General features: G+C 32.2%; 1 protein-coding gene across 1 annotated transcript; it reads left to right on the plus strand.

The window, feature by feature from the left end:
• Window positions 1–8,311: 8,311 nt before the first annotated feature.
• LOC149201847 (auxin-induced protein 5NG4-like) lies at window positions 8,312–9,625 on the plus strand. Its single transcript, XM_089401386.1, has 4 exons — window positions 8,312–8,401; window positions 8,507–8,668; window positions 8,791–8,942; window positions 9,352–9,625. The coding sequence occupies exons 1-4, from the start codon at window positions 8,312–8,314 to the stop codon at window positions 9,623–9,625; spliced, it is 678 nt and encodes a 225-aa protein (XP_089257512.1).
• Window positions 9,626–11,145: the final 1,520 nt, after the last annotated feature.

The following is an 11,145-nucleotide window of genomic DNA, read 5'->3' on the forward strand; positions in this document are numbered from 1 at the left end:
GATTTTCATTTTTCAAATTATAAATGAAATAGTGGTGATTACAACATTCAAGTATTACAATATGTTATTTATTTGTTAAATTCCATTATGCTCACATTTCCTCTCTAATTTCATGTAATTGTAGCTGCCAGAAATGTCTTAAATGTTCTTATGGATTCATTTGTGTTGACTAGTTAATGCATATGACTGTATGTACCTTTGATATTATATCTTTAAATTTGTGCTCCATGAATCATAGAATCCAATCCTCTTTCATCCATATGTATATCTTTCACTCAAATAATTGTAGAACTCGTAATGTTTCAAGATCTATTTGATGAGTTAGTCTTTCTCCCTGTCTTCTTTCATTACTCTGTAAAGCTGATTAAACTGTAGGTCCTTGAATTACTCATCCTCCACTAGTTTATACCTATATACATGTGAGTTTTATATGTGAAAGGATACCTGAAATACATGGCTTATATCCTTGGATGAAGGAACCAATCCATGTTGTTATTTGTATATTTGTAATTACTATATATAAGATGCATGCGATGTCTATGGTTTCCTGAAGATCATATAAGACACATAAAGATAGATGTTACCAGGCACTGGTTTTGTAAGAATTTCATTGTGTCTCTATAAGTGAAAACACCTTCCCTCCAGGAATTGCATAGAAGTGCCCCTCAAGGTCCCAGCTTGCAGCTACCACTGGTGTCCTTCACTGCACAATTATGACTCTGAATGCTCACTGCACGGTTTTTCTTGATAGTGCAAGTTGTCCTCCTAGAGTTACTCATTAAGCCTTAGCTATGCTCTGCATTGTCTTAGTGAATTGTCCTCCATCCCTTTGACTCGGAACATGAGAAAAATCCATCATGCTACACTAGGAGGTTTTGGAATTGATGTTGTCCCATTATGAGTTAATTAGAGGAACAAGTACAATGATGTATCATGGGGAGATGAGGAACAGGATGAAGAAGGAGCACACATACTAGAATATTTTCTTGCAGTTGGATGAATGTACGAAGCACATCAAGCAATAAGTGAAAGGAAAATATGCATTGAACCATCATGGAAGACCAAGACCATCGAAGAACCCACAACACTATGCCATGAAGAGGAGAAGAAAAAGCACATGAAAAATACATCCATCACTCAACAACACAACAGGTTGACAAAGACACCACAATCAACTAATACATGTCAACAACATCATGTCAAGTTGTGTCATGAGTTGTCTTGGCCACATCACCACTATGGGCCATATCCGTTGCAACTCAATGTAATGTAAAGTGAAGTCCAATGGATGCACACAAGAAGTTGAAGAGTCATGTCAGTTGGAAAGCCATTGGAAGTTGAGAAGTCATGAGGGTAGTCTAAGAGTCACAAGGGTCAAGAATCACCCTTGGATATATAGACCCCTCGCATTGTATGAGCAAGGAAATTTGACATTGGTTCCTCTGACATAGCCTTGAGAGTCTATAATCTGTTCTTTGAGGAGCGAGGAGTTGCTCCAATTCCCACTACTAGGACAAGTGATGTATGGTGTATAGATGTGTCTTGGTATTTTTTCTTAATTAAGAAGCTTGTTAAGGCCAACACATTTTCACTCATGTTTTGTAAATATTTGCAAGACTACTCTTTAAACATTTGTAATGTTTGTTTTCTTAAACTTTGCTAATATATTTGAAATACTTTGGTTATTTTAGTACTCACATTATTGAAGATGTGTTGTATTTTTTATCACTATTATCTCAACCATATGGACTACTCCACGGGATACTAAATAGACCACCTTTGTGTATTAGAAATCACTGCTACCACATACTTGTGGACTACTCCGTGGGATACTCAATGGAACATCTTTGTTTTTTGGTTATAACAACTATCACATCCATGTGGAACTACTATGTTCAATGGTGTATGTGTTGTCCCCTCCACCTTGGTTTTAATGTCTTCCACATCCACTGTGGACTATTCCGCTAGGTGTTGGACATACCTTTTTGGTTTTCATGTGCCTCTTCCTGGGTGGTACTACTACCTCTAATTTAGAGGTTCACTTTACTCTCCCCATTTTTAGTAATAGAACCTCAACATAGCTACATTACGAACTCACAAGACACACATACCATGCTAGTTGAAGATACTAGCATAACACTCTCATTTGCTGACAACCAGAGCCAAGCCAGATATCTAAGTATATGGAAACCAAGTCTTCATACTAGACGGGACTCCTACACCAAATAGTGTGAGGTCTAGTTGGGAATTCACATGGGGGAGGTCCCCTTTGTTGGTGATCCTAGCACTGTCAATAGAATAATACAGAAAAACTCTATCATAATTTTACTATAATCCTCTTTGATAATATTAGAAATTTCTTCATTGTGGTCTCGTATAAATATAATAATAAAACTACTAGTGGTTGATATGATAATGATTTTAAAATTACTTGAAACAAATTAAGGATGCTTCTAAGAAAAAAGTTAAAAATTGATAAGATAAATACATACATCGATATGATTGAAAGAAGAAAAATATGCTATATAAGTATGAAGAAAGAGGAGTTAGGAAACCTCTTTAGGTATGACCCTAGAAATTTATAGAGGAAAATTATGATTCGTAAAATTAAATAAAATCATTTGATTCCCTTTAAGAACTAGAATATTTAGCTTAATGCCATGGAAACCATTTTGAATACCTTTATATAAGATGATATCATTTCTTTAGAAGAAATTGAGTTTTCCATTAAGTAGTTTATTAATGGGAAAGCTAAGTATATTGAAGGCTACCAAACTAGAATTTCTAAAATGCGAGAACCTTTCGTCATCTCAGATATACACAAGCTCTTTAATCTCGTAGTGAAGAAAGGATTCTATAAGCCTTGGAAAATGAACTTTATTATACCTATATTTAAGAGAGGGGATAAAATAATTCCCTCTAATTACATGACCATTATAGTTGGCCACATTTTAGCCAACCTATACATGGTTATTTTGGAAAATAATATTATCATTTGGCTTAAAGGTTGTGGTAAAAAAGCTAAGGCCAAGCTAGGTTTGGGAGATATTGTTCAACCACAAACCATCCTATTACTTTGAGGATAATTGTAGAGGAATGATGAAATAATCGAACCAATCCATTTTTTTGTCTTGTTGACATTAGGAAATATATTGAAACCATTCCTAGAGAAAAGCTATGAAATAGGTTAGAAAATATAACAATTCCTCTCAAGTTGAGGGTTGTTGTCATGACACTATACGAGAATATTATTTCCAAGCTAAGGATAATTGAGGGTTTTTTGAAATAAATTAATTACAATATCAGAGTCAAACACGAGTGTTCCTTATCCCCTTATAATATTTGTCATAAACATTGATAAGCTAGAAGAGTGGTTGGAAGATGCAGATTGTGTTGGCTCCACACTCACTAGGATGGTCATATCTCTTCTCCTTTATGTTGAAGATGTTGTTCTTCTCGAATGTAGTCATTATGATATTGGAAAACAACTCATATCCTCCATTATTTCTGTTCAAAAATGGGTATGCTTGTTAATGCCAACAAAACATAGTTCATGATAATTAAATCCAATAATCTCACCTATGATACTTTCATTTATGACAACAGATCCTTGGAGAAAGTCCCTTCATAAAAATATATGGGAATCAACATCTAGCCTAAAATCAATAGGAATTATAACATTAAGAAAAGGATAAATATGGGTTTGAGAACAAAATATGGACTTGAAAGGAATTGTAACTTAACATATCTTTGGATTAGAGACTATATAAAAGGTCCTCTTTGAGACTCGTCACTCTTGTTATTTTAAATTGATATTTTGTGTGGTATTGCAATATATGCACGAAGTTGTGGAGGAAGATTGAAGTGATCCAAAAACAATTTATAACATACAACATCAATATTCAAGGAAACATTGAATACCCTATCCTTTCGATTGAAGAAAGTATTTATCCCACTGAAAGCATGGCTATGACTAGGTAATTTATGTATAAGAAGAATTTATACAACATAAATGCCAAGTGGCTTCCTAAAGTTTCTTCCATCTCTACCTAAAACCCCCACCTTTGGCTCAGGCAAGGGTGGCATATGAAGCTTAGTCATGGTTGCAACATTGGGAAATAAAGGAATAGATAAAAAAAAATATTACTACTTGTAAATTTAATGAGAAATTATGTGGCACTAAAGATCTAGAGGGAAAAAATTGGTCATCAACAACAATCTCAGAAACCAAAATTTTCCATTTGTGTTGACTAGTGTTAACAAGAAAATGAAAATTAACAAGAGGAGAACTAGCTCTCATGGGCTTCATAATGAAAGTGCGGATTGATAAAGTCCCAAAATGCCATGGGATGAAAGAGTTGTCACATGTGTGATCTTATGAGGGTTGAAGATGAAATGAACTTTCTCTTAGATTTTCCACCCTATACTAACATTTGACCTAAATTTCAAAATATGCATCACACTACCAACCTTATTGACCTTTTAATTCAAAAAAACTATGGTGATCCCAGGATGCTTCTCTCACTTCTTTTTAAGTATATAATTAAATGTTAAAAAATCCCTTTTCCTATTTAAAACCTTATATATAAATCTTAGTATATGTTAATGATCATTATCATCATCATTTATATTATACATTTTTATCAAACTAATATATAATGTTCTTATATGTAATTGTTTTAATTATTATAGTCTTTTAGGAGAAAATATATAATGATGTAATCATGTTCTAAATATCATATGCTATAAAATCTCTACCATATTAAATTAAAAATTCACATTAGAAATACGTCTCAATAATCTTAATGTAATATTATTTTGAGATTTATAAAAAAATTAAGTGCATAAAATTTGTATAATATTATTGAAATATATAAGAAGATTATAGAAAATATAAAATTGTATGGTTTAGACCAAAAAATTCTTCTATTTATCTATAAGTTTTTATTTTTTTATTATTATTATTTAAATTGATCTATTTGTAAGGTGATTGGTTGAGGTCCTATTACGAGTTGTTTAGTAACTTCTATTTCTATTAGTTACTATTTTTTTATGTTTTATTTAACATTTTAATTTTTATCAAAAGCAAAAAAGATCAGTAAAAATGACATCATCTCTGCAGTTAGATTTGGCTAAATAAATAATATTTATCAATAAATAACATTTTAGTATAAAGAAATAGTTGTTAGAATATGGTCTTTAATAATTACTTAAGGAAAATGATTAATCAAAAAGAAAATTTTAATGAAATGAATATCTAAAAATAAAAATAAAAATTATATTTTTGGCTTGGGTAGTGCAATTGGCAATGGTTGTGGAAATGAAGTCTCACCTAAAGGGGATCTCGTGGTTCAAATCTTGTGCTATCCCCAGATCTGCAATGGTCGTAAAAAAATTAATAATAAATAAATAAATAACAAAATAAAATAATCAATTATGAAGAAAATAAAGTAATTAATCATTTATGAGTAGTTTCACATTATTTGGCTTGCGACTTCCCTAAACTTATAGTGATGGAAATGATTTATCTTAGCAAGACTAGGAGTCTTTTTTTTTTTTATATATATTTGTCTATTATATCCATTTTCCTGAATTATAGTTTCTTCTCCATGTTTACAAATTAAAATGACTTATTATTATATTAAAAACATATTTTAATAAATTTAACTATAAAAAATTATATATCTTAATAAAAATAAAATATATGTACTAAATTGTATATATGTTAATATAAACAATACTAATTAATCATATTTCTTAATTTTTATCAAACACATTTAACACTACACCACTTTTTATTTAATTATTTTAATTTTTTTTTTTTTTTTTTAATATTAGGGGTTTACGCAGTGCATTATATTAGATATCGTTTTTGGGATAAGTCATTAACATATGACCATTTCCATGAGAGGTAGTCGTAATTGACTAATTTCTCATAATTTTTGAATTGTTCACTTAGCACTCATTGCATTGAGTGATGCTCACAGAAATGAAAAAATGAAATTGAAACTAATAAAATGAATCACATAGCATTATTTATTTTTATTTTTATTATTTTTTTAATTTAATTCAATTATATTTAAACTACAGTCCAAGTATTATCTATCTAATATGTAACCTTTGACTAATATAATTTATCCTTTTACCAATGGAAAATGTATCAATCGCCAAATGTATATTTTTGGACAACACAACATATATATTAAAGCAAATGGTATGCGAAAGCAAAATGTGCCTAGCCATGGTTTTTAAGGTATCGTGTTCTCGAGAGTAGCTGTTAGGTTACATCACTTGCTGCGCAACTAAGAAACGGGCCAGTGCAAAACTTGTAATGTATTCCATGATTTGACATTATCTGTCAGGAGTAAAATCATAACTATCCTCGAGTGACGGAACCTATCTTTATTTAGTATGATCATATTTCAAATTTACTAGGAAAAAATTGGAAAATTGGATAACAATTTTAACAGTTTGTTTAGAATTTTTAGTTTAAATTAGATAGAAAATTTGGAAAATCTAGAATATAGTTATAAAATTTCAAATTTTGAAATTTTGAAATTTTAAACTAGATTTTATAATACTGAATCTATTTCAAGTATAAAAACAAAATTTAAACACCTCACTATTAAATTTTTTAGAAAACTTTTTACTGAATTCCAACAGTAAATTGGCAGCCTCCGTAGACAACGCGTATGTGGTATATTGCTTCCGTTGCTGTGATATTCTCGATACGATGCGTGTCGTGCGGAGCCGAAAAGCTTGTGCGGGTATTCTTCTGTGGGCATAGAAGAACTGCACCATCACACCTATCGAGAAAAAAAATTGCTGAATTCCAACTGTAAATTGGCAGCCTCCGTAGACAACGCCTGTGTGGTATATTGTTTCTCTTTCTATGATGTTCTCGATACGATGCGTGTCGTGCGGAGCCCAAAAGCTTGTGCGGGTGTTCTTCTGTGGGACAGAAAAACTGCAACATCACACCTATCGATAATAGGATCGTGGCAATGGGCCATTCAATAAGTTACAGAATCATGGGCATTATTCTATAAGTAAGCGTTATACAGTTTATTCGACTAACTGCTTGGAACTATATTTCGGTAAAGTCTAATGGTTTCAGTACTGCAACCTTAATTTCATTGAAAATAAAAAGTCCTTCGATACCAGTCTTCTGTGGTTAAGAAAGTTATTCATCCGGGATACCGCTAGGTCGATTGGTATTATTATAATGGTTTCTTTGCAGCGAATTGAGAAATTCAAACCCCATCTTTCACAAATTTTATATCAGGTAACTTCGGCGGGGACGTATATCATCGTGAGAGCCGCCTTAATAGTTGGAATGAATCGCGTTGTTTTGGTGACCTACAGAATGGCTATTGGATCATTAATTATCGCCCCTTTCGCTTTCATTTTAGAGAGGTAGTGCACTCATTATTATCCTGATGTTTCGATCTAGATTTCAGTTTTTTGAATGTTATTAAGCAATTGCTTAATTGATAATGGCCAGATAGACATGGTTTAATCTTTTTTCCACTGTTGCAGAAAGGAACGCCGACCTTTAACATGGCCCGTGGTATTTCGAATTTTCTTGCTTGGAAGTGGGTAAGCATCGTCTACATATACTACCTTTGTTATAATCTTCTAGCTCTTATTGTGAAATCGAGGTCGCAATATTCTCGTATAAAGGCAATTTTATTAATGTCATGTAACAGAATTGCGATCATTCAGAATTGTGTCCTTCCAGGATTGTACTACACTTCCTCAACGTTTAGTTCAACAGCATTTAATCTAGTACCGGTTTTCACATTTGCAATCGCCACAATTCTAAGGTAGAATTTTTTTTTATTAGGTATTACCTATCTCGAAATGACAATCTTGTTGGCTCTTACCTATGTAGATTCTATTGATCATGGAGAAAGGAGAATTCATCTTAAAGTTTGAAAACGATATTGTAAAATATGTGATGAAAAGTGCTAAAATTTGTTTTTTTTTTTTAAGTTAAATTTCTATTTATTTATTTTTTGTATTAGTGTATAGAGAATTTTGAGTATTTCCCAAATTTGGCGATTTAAAAAAAAAATGAAAATTAATTTTTTTTTTTTGAAAGAATATGGAAAATCAATCCTAACCTTTAGCACGCACATTCTGCTTATCCAACTTTGTTTTGGCTAGACTCGAAAAAGTTAATATCAGAAGTTCGGGAGGACAAGCAAAGGTTCTGGGAACAGTTATATGTGTCACTGGTGCAATGGTCATGACGTTATACAACAGCCCCACTCATAGGGTTTTATCACCTCATGTAAAAAGTCATCAAATGACGTATAATTCTGAGTCTAATTTTACGCTGGGCTCCATCATGGTCTTTGGAAGCGTCCTCCTTTGGTCTGCATGTATTTCTTTTCAGGTACTATTCATTATGAATACTTATATCGCCAACTATACTTATTTCTTTGATTTGTATTATTCTATCCGTAATTATTGGAAAGTAAATGGATGAAATCGGATTCAGGCACCTATTCTGAAGAGGTATCCTGCTCAATTATCATTAGCAGCACTGACGACTCTTATTGGGGCAGTTGAATCTGCTCTAATTGCTGTAATCTACGAGAATAATAAGCCCAATATATGGGCTATAGGATGGAATATTAAGCTTCTGAGCGTTGTATACTCGGTAACCATCCGAACTTTCAACCAAAAATGTCCCTGGCATAGAATAGTAAACGGAGTATTGTAACAAGATATTAATTGGAATAAAGTACAGCAGAAACATGACAAATATATTGCATGTTTCAGGGAGTAATAAGTTCTGGATTGGGAATGTTTTTGATAGCTTGGTGTATAAGCAAAAGAGGGCCTGTATTTGTGGCACTTTTCTATCCAGTTGGCACGGTTATCACTGCACTTTTGGAGATTCTCATCCTTCGTGTGTATCTTCGTGTCGGCAGGTAACTCGGAAACCTAACAAGCCACTTGCATTCTTCTTACGGTCATTTGGTATCTCTTAAATGGATATGGATACTGCATTTTTTTTAACGATTTTGTTTTTTTTTGGCAAGTTTTTCTTTATATTATTTTGTTTAGTTTAAGAATTTTTTCTTGTAATGTTGGGTCTCTCCTCATCCTGTAACTTTCCATAATTTCGAACATAATCTTGTGTCAAAACGTGATTCGATTTTTTGATTTTTTTTTTAACACATGGTGAATCGGTAACTATCAAGTTTAATCCACGGGAGACCCAGGATCAAACCTCATAGCTGCCACTATAACACCAAGAAGATAACCAACCACCTGCAAGTCGGGTATACCAATAACCACGTGATTGATTCTTTGATTTTGATAACAAAAACTGCGCAGTGTCGTAGGAGCATTCTTGATCGTTGTGGGCCTTTTTTCTGCACTATGGGGTAAAGCACGTGAAATGAAAACTGAGAATGACGAGGCATCTGACAATTGGGGTAAAGCACGTGGCATGAAAACTGAGAATGACGAGGCATCTGACAATTGGGGTAAAGCACGTGGCATGAAAACTGAGAATGACGAGGCATCTGACAATTGGGGTAAAGCAAGTGAAATGAAAACTGATAATGACGAGGAATCTGATAATAGAGGTTCGAGAATTCCACAATAGCATTATTCTACTTAATAACGTGACAGTCGAAGATGATGACTCCGCCAAAGAAAGAGACCACTATTCCAGAACACACAAGTGGAAGATAGACGAATTGGAGAATGGAAGAGAGCCCCGTCTGCAAATGTATAAAATGTGTGAAGATAATTCAGTGACCTTTTTCCTTTCTCCTTTGCAGCCTCATTTGGCTACATTCTGTGACTCATAATAACTGATTTAAAAGTACTGCAACTCTATTTGCCGTGTAAGCTTTTAATCCTAGGGATGAATAAACTTGCCACTTTGTGATAAATATGATGTTTTTTGGTTCTCAGAACATTAGGCTCTGGAAACGTATCGTCAATTAGTATGTTGCAGCTTTAGCATTATATAAGAAGAAATCATATTAGTTATAATTCTAGATTTATGGATTGAGTAGGTCTACTATGAAGTGAAAAAAATCTATATTACTCTATGAATTATATTAGTTAGTTAGTTAGAAAAGTTCATCCAATCTTAATAATATAATTAATTCAAAAAATAATATTATTAAAACTTTTAAAACATTTTAATAATAAAATGATTACTGGACAATAGATATTGATTTCATTAGTTGTATGTAGTTTTTTCACAAATTATATATCCGCAGTGGGTTGGGGCTGTAGATTATAAACATGTGGGAAACCCAAAATATCCACTTTACATCCCTCTCAAAGAAGGGTGAGAAAAACACATCTGTATCAACCATATCAGGTTCCCGACTGTTAGAAGATAAAATAGACAAGAGGATTATTTGATTCTCCTGCAGCATGATTATGATTATAAGAAAGAATTAGGTCAATTTTTAATGTAATGTAAATGTTGCAAAGCAAAATTTATCATAATTTTTGTCAGGGGATATTGATTGAGTACATGATTATAATTATAAGAAAGAATTAGGCCAGTTTTCAATGTAATGTAAATCGTGTAAAATAAAATTAACCATAGTTTTTGTCATGGGATATTGATTGAGTTTATAACCATTAGAGTAATGGCGAAAGTATAACAGATTTTATAATCGTAAAAGGTCCGATGCTTGTGAGGCACAGTTGCTTTGGAATGTATATGACATTTTGAGGCTTTAATTTTGACAATTAATTTGATCCATAAGTTGCAATCAAAAAGATTATATTGGTGCTCTTATGGCCATGTGACATATATGGATAAAAAATTTATTCATGTTTTTCATGTATAAGTGGAATAAAGTTAATATATGAATTTCTTAAGAAAATTTTAATACTTTTTTATGGAATATAATATTGTGTTAATTTAAGTTGAGAAAAGCTAGTGTGATGTGTAACAATAAATTAAATAATTTGTTATTAAATAAATAAAATAATTTAATCATTTGGAAATGCTAGACACGAAGAGATGAGATTTTTGCCCAATTTTATCTGAGAATAGAAAGGGATAATTCGTTTAGAAAGGGATAATTCGTTTATATTAAAACTCCTAGATCCAATTCTATATATGCCTGATGGATTGAAAATAAATATCTATTA

Source organism: Pinus tabuliformis, chromosome 2_1 (assembly GCF_031772625.1).
Source record: "Pinus tabuliformis cultivar Carrire ecotype Pingquan chromosome 2_1, CPIR1, whole genome shotgun sequence".
Lineage (NCBI taxonomy): Eukaryota > Viridiplantae > Streptophyta > Pinopsida > Pinales > Pinaceae > Pinus > Pinus tabuliformis.